Raw genomic sequence first — 17,631 nt, forward strand, 5'->3', positions numbered from 1 at the left:
TCCTGGTTGCGATTAGTGGGTCTCGCTCTCAATGGGGCATGTGGTAAATTGTGCGTGGATCGTGGAGAGTAGCATGAGCCTCCACGTGCTGTGAGTCTCAGCGGTGTCATGCACAGCGAGCCACGTGATAAGATGCGTGGATTGACTCAGAAGCGGTGGCAACCGGATTGAGGTGAGTAACTGTGCCACCATGAGAACCTAGCTAAGTAGTGGGAATTGGCCATTCCAAATTGGGAGAAAAGGGGATAAAAAAAAAAAACGAAACAAAAATCATTTCCGAGATGACCCATTAAACACTGCTAGAACATGACAAATCAACTTCACACACTCACAGATGCACACATATTAGACAAGCACGCTTCTTTGCAAGCACTAGTGGATAGTGATTAATAACGCTCTCCTGTGGCTATTAATAGCCATTTTTGAAACACACAATTGTCAAGACAAGGCAAAGACACCTGTACATATACACACAAGGACACACACAGTACTTTCTCTTATTAAAAACCATGATTCACTGTAGCACTTTTCAAGAATGTAATTAATTCTAAATGCCTCCCAGGACTTGCTCTGTCTGAATGTGAAAAACTTTCAAACAGACAACTTGAGGACAAAGGAATGAAACTTAGATCCTAAGATTCTTCAAAGCTTTTCATTCGAAACATCTAGGGCTGCAACAGAAAGCAACCCTAAATATTTCATTATCAATACAAATTACAATAGTTGACAGTGATTGACTATAAATCATAAAATGACCATAAAATGTCATTAGAGAATTAGGAAACATGCTAAGCTGAAATACTGGCTTCTTTGATAACAATGCTACAGCCAGTATATTAAACTTTGAAGTTTCCATTCTAGGCCAGAATTTCTGTTTGTGTTTTGGTCTGTGTGATCCCGCCCACTGCCCACTCACCAATAGTATTTTGACACCATGGGTTGCCTGATTTGAACAAGTTTGCAGGCAAACAACACTGTGTGCTGCAGCCATAGAAGCCAGCAAACTAACTTGATCAGAGATAACAGATTCCACCCGACCTAAAAAGCCTCGCCATCCATCTAAACCCACCATGACCAGAGGCGTAGTAAAACAAGGATAAATATTGGAGATGCCTTTGGAAGATGGAGACAGCTTAAAGCCCAGAAATCCTTTAAAACGGCCAGCTGATTTATCTAATTTGCATGTCAACATTCTGGCAATCCACATGAGCTTCGAGTCTGGGGCGGGGCAGACAACTCTCTAATATTTAGAATTTGGACTGCAGTACCCATTTCAAATCCCCACAGATTGTTTTTGAAACCATTTTTGCACATTGTTTGAAGATAAGAAGATGTGGGTTTGACAGGATGAGGAATAGCCTGCCTGATCTAATAAAACATAACATGACTGTGAAAATATTTTTGCAAAATTATATTACACTGTTATTTAAACATATCGCGAAAGCACCGAGATGAAATGTCCACTGGGTGGTGCTAAAAGCGAGTTAAAGCTTTTCATGGTTGATGTTCTAAAAATCAACAAAACCTACCTCTACCCTTAACCTTAAACAGAAAGTGTCATAAATAGCAAATGTGACATGAAAAATGAAATTGCTGAAGCAATCAAGTCATTTGTTGGAGCTTCTTTGACACTTTCAGCTTACATATTGCTTTGCATGCTCTTCAAGACTCGTATCTGGTCATTTGCATTACAAGTATCAGTTGAGCTATACTTCGCGATTTGATCAGATATGAATAAGCTTGTAAATATGTTTGATTATGTAGTGCAAATGTTAAAATGTATCATCTTACAAGTCATGCACTATTTTAAAAATGATTAGATGTCATAAGATAGGTTTGTGTGAGTAAATAGAAAGTGTCTATGAACATTTTTGTTGTAGTGCCTCTAGTGTTGATTTTACCAGGTAACTGCCGTAATACATACAACTAGCCACGTAAAAACAAATTGTATAGTATATATATATATATATATATATATATATATATATATATATATAAAATGTGGCTTCTTTGTTCTATAAATCAATGAAATAATCAACAGATTAATTGATTTTTAAAACACCTGACCATCAATAAGCCTGTTCAATTGTGAAATACATCTATAGTCCAACTGATTTCGCCTTTGTGTGTTTTTACTAGACATTCTCATAGATGCTTCCACACTTCATTATGTTCACGGTGCATTCAGTCACTGACGAAAAATGTGGCTTCTCCCTGTTGTCATGGTAACGAGTACAAACAATGCCCAAATTTGGTTAGGGTCACCATTCTCACATTATCAAGCTAGAGTCGCAGGGCAAGATCAATGCTTATCAATACTCCCGCTAGCAAAACACTCAATTCAGCACACACTGACACTCCATGTGTCGAATAATGATCACAGCAAGTATGTTGACAAAGACCCTAACGAGACAAGCACACACAAACAGTGACACACAAAATATGCACTCTTTTGAGGAAAGAAAAACACATATATAGACCTCATATGTGTCTCCTCTAGAATTTCAGAAGAAATCAATGTGCTCAGATTTGCCAAGATACCAAATTCAATCATAAATCAAATATTTCAATATGAGATGAGGGGTCAAGGGTGGGTCATTCACAGCCGCAACCCCTATTTCCTGGGTGTCACTGGATCTACTCCCCTCCGCTTTTGTATCCACGAGCCTCCGACAATGATGAATGATGATTTTATCCTCTTTATTGTTAGTAAGCACGTTTAATACAACATTTTAAGTCAAGGCACAAGCTGAATAGGCGTTTAAGAACTAATGATTAATCGTTGTAGTAATCGCCTGGATTATCGAATAATCGTTCTAATAAATGTAAGATTAGTCGATTATCAAAATAATCGTTTGTTGCAGCCCTACACACAATACAAACTCAACATTGCTATCTTTAACAAAATATTCAAAGCAGCATCTCCTAAAAAAGGAAAGTTGTTATATGGGATCTAGGGTATAATCAGCCATACACCGAGATCTCATAATTCTTCCAGCCATCCGGGCGATGGTGGTGGATGGCATCCAGATGTTGGATTTGACAAATGACACTTGTGCCATTTTCCATCATTAAGTCATGGCTCCTCCCACGTCAACACATTTTAGACAACACAAGCTGGGCTTAATGAGTCTAATGGGCTGTCTCATAAACCACAAACATCTGCACACCTTTTATCTCAAACACTCAGCTCTGGGAATTGCTTTACAATTAACCATTAGAGAAACAGAAAAGGCAAGAGAGATGGAGGAGATACAGACAGAAAGCATGTGTGTGTCTGTCAATGGAAATAAGCCATTCATACAGGATCTTTCAGATATGCTGGGAATTCCTACAGTTGACATTTTCCACAAGATCAAGGTTATCGAGAAAGGCTGGTATATTTGTTAGGGCTATGCAGGTATGATAGGGGCAGATGTTTGCCTGGCACCCCGACACCATAAATCAGACTGTGTATGTGTGTGTGTGTGTCAGCCAAAAACTAAATTTGTTTAAGCCGATGGATATCAGACAAATTAGACAATTGGAAACCAACAACACAAGCTCTGGCTACTCTCAGAACAACGCTTGAGTCATAAGCGTTGGAGCAATCATTAGCGCAACAAAGAGAATGGGAATAAGGCCCATTAATCATACGCTGATCTCTTTAAATTTATCTTACAAAGACAAAATTGTTCTTGCCTAAAGCTTATTTTGATCATTTGTGTGTCTGAATAACATGTTGATTCTGGACAAGGGTATTTTTCATAAATGTTTGTATGTGTAATATACATTTATAGAATTTATTAATTACAATATTTGCTGACCAGAACAAAGGTTTCATATTTTGTACATTAGGGTACAATGGGGCTAAATGCACAACTTTTTCTGGTCACAAAGTGTATCAAGATTCAAGAAATACATATATTTTTATTTTATATTGATAGAGCAACATAATTTGTGTGAAAAGAAATAACAACGGAAGGTTGTTTTGAATGACATTTTTGAAATGTGGGGATGGGGTCTTTTACATCATACCAAGTATACTCCATTTGACTGTGCGCACATACACAGGCTGTTGGCACATGCTCGATACGACCACTATAAAACACCGGACTATTTCTCTTCAGGCGTTTTGACCCATAAAAGTGTTGTGACAGGGCAGAGGGCGGGGTTGGGTCGTGATTCTACACACCCGGCCCCTTGTCAGGCTAATCAAGCCTCCGAGTGGGATAAAGGCCAACTGTGGACGGTGGTGCGACAGAGAGAGAGAGCATTTATGGGCAGCTGTCCATCATATGTGTGTGTTTGTGCATTTTGGTTTAAGTTCTAAATTAAATATTATTTATATCGTCAAGCCAGTTCTCACCTCCTCCTTTCCATTAATCCCTTTACACTGGTGCCGATACCTGGGAAGGAAGAGGGATACGCCGTAGTGGAGTTCTTGCCGCTACCATCCACCCCAACGGAACAGCCGCGGCCATCTGCAGGGGGACGGAGGAGCACGACTACCTGGAAGCGGAGGAACGGCAGCCGACCGCGAGGGGAGAAGAGGCTCCTAGCCGACTGCCTGGAGTGGTCAGGGCCGATGCCAGGGGCGGGAAGAGACCCCTACCAGCTGCTAAACGCAGCGGGGTTAAGAGAGGACCGCCAACCGCGAGCGGGGAGGGGCTCCCGGCCGACCGCTTGGAGCGGGAGAACCGCTGCCAGGAGCGGGGTAGGCCCCTACTGTTCCCCAAGAACGCAGAGAGGTGTTCCGTCCACCAGGGGCTGGAGGACTGCCTCGGATCCGCCCGGGGAGGTACAGCTGTCGTCCGTTAGAGGGTGGAGGAGAACCGGTGAGTAAGTGGTTTTTCTCTCTCTCTCTCTCTCCTCTCTCACTCTACCACTGCTGCTCCGTTTTGGCCTTTTCCATCTCTTTTAAATTTTACAGTGTTTTTTTGTTATTGGGGGTACTACACTGTTACAGGAAGTACCCCCTATTTTAATCATTATTGTTTCCCTCCCCCTGTCCTCTCCCAGATTCAGGAAGGCGGGGATGACCTGCCGGCAGACGGGGCGTGTTCTTGACGTGCACATCCACTGTTCATCTCTTGATGTTTAGCGCCGATTAAATCTTCTTCTAGCGCTTCTTCGTGACAGCAACAACTCAAAAGTGAGTGTTACCACCTAGTGGACCCACTAATTAGAGCAGATATCTCCAGGTCCATATGCATTCTGAGCACTCTGCTGATGACGAGATTTGCGCCACACGTCCTGAAATCAGACTGACCGAAGTCTACTTTTGGCTTAACCCTAATCCACCCTAACCCTTTAAACCCCTAAGTTTAACCCCTTATCTAAACCTAACTATAAAGTCTAACACCTTAACCAATCCTTTAACCTAACCATGATTTTAATAGGAAAATATCTTTCGTGTTCCACAGAAGAAAAATACTGGAGTTTGGAATGAGAGGAGAGAAGCATATTAAAGGTTACTGACATACATCAGTCATTTTTATTACATAAATTAATATATAATAAGTAACCAAAGAAAATGTGATGATAACTATCAATTTTTAATTATGTTTGTTGATTGGTTGGTCTCAGTGGGAATAAAAGCCATACCTGTTGGTATCGTATGATATCTTACGATTTCGGCATCTCTTACATTATGATTTGTCATGCAACTTTGATGCCCTATACAGAAACTGACTTTCAAAAATAGTCCTACAATAAATACTATTCCCAGAACAACACTCTGGTCATGCAATCATACAGTATGGGAATCAATCCTATTAACCAAACACTAATCTCTCTAAATCTCTGTTAAATACAAAAGGATGCTTGCTTGTAGCTTGTTTCGGTAATTTGTGTAACTGAATCACATTAATATTGTTGATTCCAGCTGAACATCAGTGTCCACACCTCTGTGGCCAACTTAAGCATGTGTGAATGAAGCTGATGGTGAGAGCTTGAAAAACAACAGGCCCACCAAGATCACACAAACAGGATATCCTACATATGTATTCTCAAAAACAAAAAAAAAGCACACATAAAAAACACAAACAACAATGAGCTTGGATCTGTTTGCTCAAAGCAAATGCATACTCTTACAAAGCGGCAAACAGACTGTCTGATTTGATCTTTGGTATGCCATTTCTAGTCTGGTTGGTCTGATCTTATATCATGCACAGAAATCAAGTGCCAGGCCTCCTCAACAGTCTGAAAACACAAAGAAGAAAGACTACCAAACGTTAGCGAACGTCAGCTACACAAACCGAGAAAGACAGCCTTATCTCAGTTTTAGGAAAGAACAGGGAGTCTTTGGTCCACTGGTCGGAGTCCTCATCTTGGCCCAGAGTAACCAAACCTTGAATGTTAGACCAAAGACATTCCATTTCTCTTTTCTCCTAGGAAAACTCATTTCGGTTACTCTCCACTTTCTTTCGGTTTCTCTCTCTTTTTTCTATTCTATTCCTCTACTCTCCACTCCTGACACATGTGAGATTAATGGGACTTTATATCAGAAGATTAATCTGAGAAATTTGCACTCCATTTCCTGAAGTCTTATTGCTGTAGGAGATACAATTGAGATATTAAAAAGATCTAAACTGTGATTTAAATTTCCTATGGGTGTCCTCGTTTTCTGTATTCATCAGATTTGTACATAAATGTTTAAATAAACACGCTGGAATATAAGATGCCGGCCCTGCCACTCAACTCTGGTTGCCACAGTTGCTCAGGTACACTCAAGGCACTCTCTAATGTGAGTGTGTATGTGTATGTTTGTGTTTCTAATGCTGTGTCAGTATTTGTAGGCTAGAGTGTGCAATCAGGTCACTAACATTCACACAGGAGGATGAAAGAAGAGAGGAGCAATTACACACACAAACACACAAGAGGAAACTGAAACACCTGTCAAGATAATTTGGAACATAAGGGAGAATGCTCTATTAAAAAAATGTCATAATCATGTGTGATGCAGTCTTAGCAGAGATGTTTTCATAACTAAGCAATTTTAGTAAAATTGGGCATCGCAGTAGACCATGGGATGCAGTTTTTACCTCAGTGACACTTTGAAAACTCTTAAAATTCTAGCAGTAACCCATTTAAGGTGCGTGTTACAGTGATTTAATCACGGGTAAGGGATGTTCTTAGATACAACCCCCTAAACCATGGCAAGATCATTGTAACGCACAACCTTGAGTGGCTTATTCCTTTTATAAAATGGAAACTACAGCAATATGATAAAAGACACGAATGTTCAATAAACAAATGTATTAAAAATAACAACAATAAAATCACAACATGGTATTCTTCTGCAATGAAGTGATAAAGTTCCTCAGCCTAAATTTAGGCTGCTGCCAAGCAATGTAAAGGGCCTTTCAGATGGAATACATTCGAGCACTGAATGTGTGCAGCTTGATTTTTCTAACCACACGTACTCTGAATGCGCAGAATGTGCATGCGCCAGGAATTATTTGCACTAATTTGTGGGTCCGCAAGGTGGCAACACTCACAGTTGAGCCATTGCTGTCAGGAAGCAGCTCTGACAGAAGATGTGATGGCCACTAAACATATCGAGATAAGGGTAGAAACAACAACAGTGGATGTGCACGTCAAGAGCATGTGTGTGACGAGATCAGGAGATACCTGCATTTGTGTAACTTGAGTCAGAAGGAATATAAAGACATCTTCATGGGTCTAAAGTAAACTCCAGAAGAGAAATAACTCTTAGCAGTCATAGCGCTCATGCCAACTGTCTGTGTATGTGTACACAGTCATTCAATTTTAGACAGACGCATTCGTGTCAAACCCGTAAAAACAAAAGTATACTTATACTCATATAAGTGTTAGATTAGGGGCTTTGAATATCTTTGCTGGCGGTTTGGTTGGTCAATGAAAATGTGTTTAAACGTGTAATGGGTCCTGCACAACCCGCTCCGCACGGTATTTGAACGTGCATCTCCGGATGTGGGCAGCGGGTGCACTAACAAGGAGGCTAAAGTATACAGCCCATAGTGTCGGTCGCTAGTGCGCCTCTTGAGGCCAGGGGAGAGATGCTTACACATCTCACAGCTACCTACCAGCTGGCTACTGTTACACTCACCCCCATAAACATCACAACCATCCGGGTCACGGCACCACTGTAACCAGTTCTGCTCAACCCTGATGTCTCCAGTGTGGATGGTAGGCACGCTAAGCTACCAACCAGCTGGCTGCTGTTACAAACACATATCAGATTCTCCAGATTTAGAGCCGAAAATTAATGATAACGTTTTATAAAGCCAGAATAAACCGCAGACATTTTGCTTTGTTATCACTGCGCACACAATTCTTCTTCTCTGTGTGAAACTGAAACATCATGATCAACCCTGGAGACAACATCTGCATGTGCATGAATGACTTCATCAGTTCCATCATCCCCAGTATGGAGCAACAGGTCTCATATGCGTCGAACGATGATGACCACGACGATTGCTCACTATTGCACTGTAGGCAACTACACAGCTTTCATTGTCTTTGTCTAAATCTTCCATCCGCAGCACATGGGCATTTCCAAAAAAAAAAAAAAGACTTGACCAACACACGCTTTGGTCAAGCTCAACCAAAACGGTAGGCAGATCAACGGAAAAGTCTGTCGCGGAGGCGTAATTATACATCCTACATGAGTCTTCCATCAGTCTACTGCATTACAATTTCTTTTGTCTATTATTTGTAGTTTTATTTGCTTTTGAGATAAATGGATAGATGGATGGATGGATGGATGGATGGATGGATGGATGGATGGATGGATGGATGGATGGATGGATGGATAGATAGATAGATAGATAGATAGATAGATAGATAGATAGATAGATAGATAGATAGATAGATAGATAGACACACACACATTAAAACGTAAATTAAACTGAATGGCATTATTCCTAAGCATGCAGCTGGAGTTTAAACCGGGTTTAGATGTGAGTCAGTAGCCTACATCATTCACTCTCCCTGCTGCTAATCGATGCGCTCCTCTCAAAGACCTCATTGATTATTAAAGACATTCTTTCACACCGAAACAGCGGTCAGCACCATGTCAGCAGCACAAAGGAAAGACAAGAGCATCTCAAACCGGCGACGGCCATTTAAAAGCCTTTAGAATAAAACCATCACGGAGTCCTACCTGGTTGGAACATACTTTGGAAATAGAAGATAACCAGAATAAAAGATCCTAAACAAGTGGCAAGCATCATCCGGCAGATCCTGCTCATCCTCATGAGTTCCAGTAACGTCTGTTTCATGGCTGGACACAAAGGGACGGAGGGAGGCTGGCTGCCGAGCCCCGTGCAGCGGGTTTGTGTTGGATGCTGATGGTGACTCTTGCTGCCGCCTTCGTCCGTGTCTCAACGAGTTCAGCGAAGCTCTCTGGAGTGTACTACCTTCCTCCGCACACTACACTACAGGGGAATAGAGCGGGGAAGCTCCGCCCCTCTCGCCGCTCCGCGATTGAGCGCGCCCATGCCCTTTATGTCAGTATTAAGAAGTCTGAACACACCAAGAGCACTGCCCTCAGGGCAACTACAGTCTACTTTTCACTGTCATTGAAAGTGGTGCATACAGGGTTTTTTTTTTCATGCATTAATATACTGTCAAATAATATCCATGTTGAGATTATGTGCGTGTGTGTGTGTTACATAGAAGATAAACTAATATATTATGTTAATATAAGCCATTTATTAACTTTGTCATACATATTTTAGCAGTCATTTTGACACTTATAAATACAATAAATACACAACAAAGCCAAAGCATTGGCTGAAATAATGCATGGATTGATCATACACACACACACAAACACACAATGTTTTTCCATGTTTTATGGGGACTTTCCATAGACATAATGGTTTTATACTGTACAAACTTTATATTCTATCCCCTAAACCTAACCCTACCCCTAAACCTAACCCTCTCAGAAAACGTTCTGCAGTTTTACATTTTCAAAAAACACAATTTAGTAAGATTTATAAGCTGTTTTCCTCATGGGACCGACAAAATTTCCCCACAAGTTCAAAAATATCGGGTTTTACTATTACATTTGGTCCCCACAAAGTGATAAATACATGTTCAAACACACACACACACACACACACATATAAGGGAAATTATGTTAATTACATATCTGACTGCATGGAATTGCATATAGTTTGTTCTAATTGGGGCACGTTGTAACACAGCATTACAGCATCCCCCATTAGCGCAACTGGCAACAGTGGATTTAAACCTGACTCGTCACTTCTGCTGGCTAGCTAAGAATTACAGACTATGCAAGATGCTATGTATTATAAAAGTTTATATATAAACTAAATAAAAATATATGTAGCCTATTTTAAAATACTATGGGCTGCTTATTACAGTTATTGTTATTGCTGTAAAACCGTAATACATTCTGCCTGGCAAATCTTTCTGTTATTTATCTGTTAATGTTTATTGTTTGTTTATTTATGACAGTGGTGGCTAATGTCAAGTGTAATAATAACTATAGTAACTAACTATAGTATTGTGGGAGTTAAGGTTACCATGGTCATTTACAACATCTTATTATTTTATAAAACTGTGTTAAGTGTAATCTTAATAAACTTTACAACATAAACAATGCTTTCAAAGAGCTTTATGGAGAATATATATATATATATATATACACACACACACACATACATGTGCATAAATGTCTATATAATCAAATCAATAAGATGTAAAAAAAAAAAAAATCTAAACAGAAACAATATAAAATGGCAAGAAATTAAAAAAATAAACAGAATAAAATCACAAACAAAAAAAAAAGGACAATTTAAGGGGAACATGAAAAGTCATATTAAACAATTACTGACATTATAATGAATATCATGTTGTAAATCTTGTAATCCAGTAATGGGCGTGCGTGCCTGGAGTGTTGGATCAATGCCATCTGAAGCAACTGTCATCAGAGTGAGATCAATCAGTATTTTCTTGGCATGTTCATTAAAAGAAATCTATACACTAACAGACTATGGTCAAATATAGGTAGTTTTGCTAAATCTGCTGCAGAATAATAACAAATGGAAATACCCACAAAAAATCCTAATACACTGGAAATATTATTGCAGAAGGAAAAAAAACATAAAAGTAACATGCATAAATAACATGAAAACCTCCACAGAACCTCCGAAGCCTAATAGAATATTTATTATTAATTAATGATGCATGTATAGTTGTCAACATAATTCTCATAATTTTTTGCATGACTGCTGAACAGCATATCCAAATTGTAAATTAAGTCTTTTTTTTTTTTTTTCAATATATAAATAAATTGCCACAACATTTCCTCCTCAATAAGCAGTCACTAATTTAATAATGTATTCACAGTCCACAGTATTAAGTGCTGAGTGTAGCAGAAATTTTTAAAATTCATGAGTGATTTTGCATGCTGGAACTGCTGATGAAAGGTTTCTTAGGTGTGCATTCCCAAGAGGAAATTTCGGGCACTATTACAAGGTCATGGTGTTGATGTCTTCTGAGGCTGTGAGGGGAGTAGAGGGGAGACTGTACAGTACAGCTGAATGATCACAGGGGAAGCAAAGTGCCAAACTACAACATAAAAACTAGGCTGGGTATAGAATAGGCAGCCATGACAGAGGTAATATAGTGTTATGTTATATATATATTATAACATATATATATATAGACCGTAATCAATTCATGTTAGTACTTTACATGATAACGTTGCAAATTACTGACTTAGCCTTATGTGCTTGTACCGGTAGTTGAACTGGTAGAGCATGATAATTCTCTTTTGCCTGCACTTAGGCCAATGCATATCAGGTTTGGTAGTTAAATCGAGATAAGAGCACACGGTGCCGCATCAGTGCCCATCAGGACAGGGGCACAGCTTCATTATGATTTGCTTACTTATTTCAGTTCTCCCACTGTGCAACCAATATATCACTTTAAGCATATGGCACTCACTCACACAGCATGTGATACTTATAAAGCAACACCATATGCGCCATTCAATAATTTTGAAAAAAGCACAAGCCTAAGGCACAGAGCAATTAAGCAAAAAAATTAGGTAACCCCCCCAAACCCACCCCACCCCCCGGCAATAATGAAGCATTGCACCCCCCCACCCAAAAAAAAACCATACATTATTTATACCATGATAAATGGAAAGATGTAAATGCTTCATGCTGCAAACCCCTAGTGAAACCCCTATGCAGCTTATATAAGTTTACTGAAACTGGAGTCTTCATCTCATATCTCATTTAAAATTACAATACATTTTTAAAAGAGTACAACTTTTTAAAAGAGGAACTTAACTATTGAATCATGCATCTTTATAGAAAATAATGAGCAGCGCGCCCCCTGCTGGTCGATGGCCGCGTGCGCAGGAGCACAGGCACAAACACAATCGCGCAGGCTCTTTCGTCCAATCAAGTTTCAGCGCGAGCACGAGTCAGGTTCGTATTTGAGGCTCCGGTCAAACGCTTCACCGCCTATTCTTGTGTTTAACGAATGGAAATTATTATTACCGGCAGAATTATTCAGTTTATACCGGGCGGAATGATCTGTTGAATGCAGGAAATGTTGAAATTATTATTATTTGAGGATGGGTAAGGGTTTATGTGAAAGATGGAGGTTAAATGCACGCGAGGCTCTTAATACATATTTATTCCCATTTAAACAGCATGTTTATTTACAAGATAAAACAGAGAATTTCTGATTAATGTAATGGAATTGTTTGGAAATTACTTGCCCTGTTAAACATGTGCTATGTATTAGCTTGAGCTGGTTAGCAGTGCTTACCTGCTAGCTGACTGAAAACAAAGACTGCCAGGGTGACAGAACAAATAACTGTGTAATCTTATTAAATGTATTAATAATATATCCACAGTTATGTTTAACAGATGCATTACGTATTTATATTATTTTCATGATATGCATTTAATTATAAATTGTATAGTATAGTATAGTATTCCCAAACATTTAAACTTGATGCACTTTATTTTCATTATTTTTGTGCATTGAAAAGCTGCAGTGAAATACATGTCTTAAAGCAATGCACATAAATGTGTTTAGATGGACGGAGACAGCAGCACCACCGACACCACTCAGTTAGGAATAACAGGAGAGTATATGACCCCAGGCACCTATGTCGTGCATACCCAGGATGGTAAGAACATGGGTCTAACAGAAACAAGTATTTGTTTTTGATTAGTGCAAAAAACAGCTGGAGATCAATAAGCTATTTTTATTTTATTTTTTTATAGACAATGTCCTATGGCATTATTATTAAGAAGGAAACAGCAGTTTTTGTGTATAGGTACTGTAGAATTATTTTATTGGTTGTCTGTTTTCTTGTGTGTTTCCTTTATGTACAGATGATGGAGATGAAAGTTTTAATGACCACGAGGATGGCAGTGGTTGCAAAGACAATTTCCGAGAGCAGGACATTTACCTTCCTATTGCCAACGTTGCTCGTATCATGAAGAATGCCATTCCACAGACTGGAAAAGTACATGCTAATACTGTACTTTTTATACACGCAAACTTTTTTGATGATTTACGCATTTTAATTTCATAACAAAATTACATCAAATTGATTTGTGTAACCTTTAACAAATTTAAATGGGGGCCTGGGTAGCTCCGCGAGTATTGACGTTGACTACGTCCTCTGGAGTCGCGAGATCGAATCCAGGTCTCCTAAGCAACCAAATTGGCCCGGTTGCTTGGGAGGGTAGAGTCACATGGGGTAAACTCCTCGTGTTTGCGATTAGTGGTTCTCACGCTCAATGGGGCGCGTGGTAAGTTGTGCGTGGATCGCGGAGAGTAGCATGAGCCTCCACATGCTGTTAGTCTCCTTGGTCTCATGCACAATGAGCCATGTGATAAGATGTGCGGATTGACTGTCTCAGAAGTGGCGGCAACTGGATAGAGGTGAGTAACAGCGCCACCACGAGGACCTATTAAGTAGTGGGAATTGGACATATTCAAATTAGAGAGAAAAGGGGATTAAAAAAACAAAAATGAATTTAAATGAACAAAACTCAAATTAATTTAAGTTAAACAATGTTAAACATTACTCTTTTCAATTTGATGGAATTTGTTAGGAAATTAAAATGTTGAAATCTTAAAAATAGTGAAAAAAAAAAAAATTTTGAGTGTATGCATATTGCGCATTTTATATATAAGTAGCGACAGACTGTGCTCTTCTTCTCAACTTCTGTGATCTGTCTCTTAATCACAGATTGCGAAAGATGCAAAAGAATGTGGTCAGGAGTGTGTGAGCGAGTTCATCAGCTTCATCACATCTGAAGCCAGCGGACGATGCCATCAAGAGAAACGCAAGACCATAAATGGCGAGGACATCCTGTTTGCCATGTCCACACTAGGTTTTGATATGTATGTGGAGCCTCTCAAACTTTACCTGCAGAAGTTCAGAGAGGTATTGCTAGCTCACTAGTAAATAAACATGCACACACATATGTAAACATCCAGACACACTTCAGACCCTTAAACTTGTACCCATTTATATGTACTCATTCATTTTGTATTAAAGGTGCTGTAAGTGATTTTAGCTGTTCTGAAACTGCCATCACACCTGCTGTTGAACTAGCCAAGCCGCCTATTTCTAAAACTTTGCACTCAAAAGACAATCTCGCACACGCAGATACACTAGACTCTTACAGTATTCTGCTTCTAATGGAGGTGTGCATTGTAACATAACCACGCACTGCCAGACTTCAAAAACCCTATTAAAACTGCATATCCTGTTGAAATGTTCACACAAACATTGCTTTATAATCATCATCTTATTTTCCGTCAAATCAAATACGTCATTATTCTTTTGCATTTTTTTCCTAAATAAAAATGTTTGTGTAGAGCCCTGATTTGTCCTAACAACCTAAATAACCTTTTTCAAATATTCCATTACATTTGTGTAGTAAATTTTTTTAAATATTTTTCATAGATATCATGGTTTCAAGTTTATTTAAAAAAAACTAATATTTGTGTTTCATAGGCAGCATAGGCTTAATACAGTTTATTTCACATTTATGAGGATGTACGCGTCATTGTATTTTGAGGGAAAATATGGTGTGTCTTGGAAAATGTAATATTTACAAAGATGTGCCTTGGTACAAAAAAAGTAGTGGGCTAATGCACACAACTGTTAATCAGGCGGTTATTGGTTCAATCCCCACAGCCACCACCATTGTGTCCTTGAGTAAGACACTTAACTCCAGGTTGCTCTGGGGGGATTGTCCCTGTAATAAGTGCACTGTAAGTCACTTTGGATAAAAGCGTCTGCCAAATGCATAAAAATGTAAAATATATATTGCCAATTATTTTTGTTTAGAAGAATCAACATATATACATGGGCAGGTGTCGGTACATTATGCAAGCCCTGGAACCCGCTCCGAAGGCACTGAAGTCCCGCCGGGCATCGCCTCTCCCGAGAAACATTAGTGAAATTCAGGACAGTAAACATATGCTCTTAGATGTAGAGGCTTGTAGATATTAGTTTTTTACATGGCACCAATTTGTACTCTTGCTTCTAGTATTACTAGTATTGGTCAAACAAATTGTTAATGCTGGTTAACCGGTTAAATGTCTACATGCCTACTGCAAGCACAATGATTGGCAGGCAGAAAGTCTACTGATTGGCTAGACAAAGGATCTGACTGAGGCCCCCGGAAATCTTTTCCCTCGCTGTTAATCAAGTCTAGGGCTGTTCCAGAGACAGGTGTTATATTTCATGGCACCCATTTCAGTAATACCTGACTGGTAATAGGGATTTTTTTTTTCAGCATGTAATTTCATTAAAAAAAAAAAAAAATCACTTACTGCACTTTTAACTGTTTGGAAGTGAGCTAAAGTTGTCTTTCAGATGTATCTTGAAAATTGGCCAACATAATTTGATAGATGCAGTCTTCTGTAAAACTTCATTTAAATTCTTAAAACAAAACTGATCCATTTACGGTAAATGGGATCAGACAGAATACAGTATATCTTTGTAGAGAGAGACATATCAGCTGCACTTATGAAACCGTTATGAAAATTGCACTATGACATTTGTAGAGAAGCAATACCTGCATGTGACATCATGAATATCAGTCTGTTTTTCGGATTTTGATTGAAAGTTACATGTTCATGTTTCTAAGGCGATGAAGGGTGAGAAATGCATCAATCCAGTAACAGTCACAGAGGGCCTCGGAGAAGAGCTCACAGATGACAGTTTCAGTAACTGGAAACTCTTTTATACAGCTTGTATATGTCTTGAGAAATTCAAGATGTAAGAGAATATCTAAGATTGCTCCAAACGTCTTCAAGTTTTATCAGATTGAAAGTTAAAAGTAATGTTATTGAAACAGGTCATACATACACTGTTACCACTTCAGAGGGTTGCCATCATGATGTAATGTGAAGTGTTGTTACATTTTTGACATGCAGCCGGTCAGCTGCCTGCTAAACTGATCACTGCAGATGGCCAGCAACAGAATGTGATGGTGTACACCACCTCATACCAACAGGTGAGCATGTACACAAACCCATGTTCTCCTACATCTATATGTTACTGAAGATTCTTATTGTATGAATGATAAAAATAAGATGGTTCCAACTGTAGAATGTATTGAATAGTTCAGTTGATTTTGGTATGGCAAACAAACGTATTTGTGCTCCTTTAAAAAACAAATTTTTAAATGTTTTTTTGTCTCCTTTAGATACCAGGTGTTCAGCAGATACAATTTTCATGACTGAAGAATAGGCAAGACTATGTCCAGTGACAGATTTAGAAGCTTAGAAATGTGCAGGTCAGTACTGGAAGACCAAGAGATGCCTTGTTACAAGAGCAGGGGAAAAAAGTGCCTGTACATTTACTTAAGGGATATCTTTGTAAATCGTTCAGTTTTATATTTAGACAATTTGTTTAATTTGGTCTGCTGAAGGTCCATTTGGTGCAGGCCATGCCAAATTAGGACTTTTTTGTTTCAAAGTGCAGGTAGGGGCAGTGGACAGACAGGTAAGCAAGATGGATAATTTGCATGGCTACAGTTAAGGGAATTCTGATTTGATATCTATTTGGAACAGGTGTCTTAATTAATCTCATGTGAGTTGTCATGCTGAGTTTTGAATAAAATTTGTGATCTCTCTTTGTTTGAATGTTGTTCAAGGATTTGCAAAACATGACAGTTGTTTATGGCATCTATATACATTTATTGAAAATATTCACAGGGAATTTTAACAAAGATTTTATAATCATAATAAAGGCTAATAAACATGTTCCAAAACAGATCTGAACAAATGTATGCCTTGAAAATAGCGTTTCCAACAGAGAATTTACAGCAATATTTAAAAGTAAATTATAGCATAATACTCAATAATATAGCACGGAAATGCTACTTTTTAGCAGAATGTTGTGACAAATAGCTATTGGTTAACAATGTGAGGAAATAGAACGAATAGTAATAGTAGCTCAATATGTCAAGGTTGAAACAAATTCCAGAAATGATGAGGAAAAAGGTAACTGAAATACATCAGTCTGGGAAGGGTTGCGCAACTATTTCAAAGGCTCTGGGACTCAAAAGAACCACAGTGAGAGCCATTATCTCCAAATGGAGAAAACTTGGCACAGAAGTGGCCGCCCTTCCAAAC

The 17,631-nt window shown here is 38.9% G+C and overlaps 2 protein-coding genes across 3 annotated transcripts in view; one reads left to right on the forward strand and one right to left on the reverse strand.

Moving 5' to 3' along the window:
• LOC127638919 (carbohydrate sulfotransferase 11) overlaps nucleotides 1-9,385 on the reverse strand; it is a 49,109-nt gene extending 39,724 nt beyond the window's left edge. Inside the window, exon 1 of one of the 2 annotated variants that reach the window (XM_052120677.1) lies at nucleotides 9,143-9,385. In XM_052120677.1, the coding sequence (XP_051976637.1) occupies nucleotides 9,143-9,245 (103 nt within the window). In that variant the 5' untranslated portion in view covers nucleotides 9,246-9,385. Of the gene's footprint in view, nucleotides 1-9,127 lie in introns of both variants that reach the window. The other variant, XM_052120676.1, reaches the window with a different exon arrangement.
• A 3,042-nt stretch (nucleotides 9,386-12,427) lies between these two features.
• LOC127639182 (nuclear transcription factor Y subunit beta-like) lies at nucleotides 12,428-15,883 on the forward strand. Its single transcript, XM_052121076.1, has 4 exons — nucleotides 12,428-12,437; nucleotides 13,057-13,150; nucleotides 13,359-13,492; nucleotides 14,225-15,883. The coding sequence occupies exons 2-4, from the start codon at nucleotides 13,057-13,059 to the stop codon at nucleotides 14,438-14,440; spliced, it is 444 nt and encodes a 147-aa protein (XP_051977036.1). The 5' UTR covers nucleotides 12,428-12,437; the 3' UTR covers nucleotides 14,441-15,883.
• The last annotated feature ends 1,748 nt before the right edge of the window (nucleotides 15,884-17,631 follow it).

This window comes from Xyrauchen texanus, chromosome 47, assembly GCF_025860055.1.
Source record: "Xyrauchen texanus isolate HMW12.3.18 chromosome 47, RBS_HiC_50CHRs, whole genome shotgun sequence".
NCBI classification, from domain to species: domain Eukaryota; kingdom Metazoa; phylum Chordata; class Actinopteri; order Cypriniformes; family Catostomidae; genus Xyrauchen; species Xyrauchen texanus.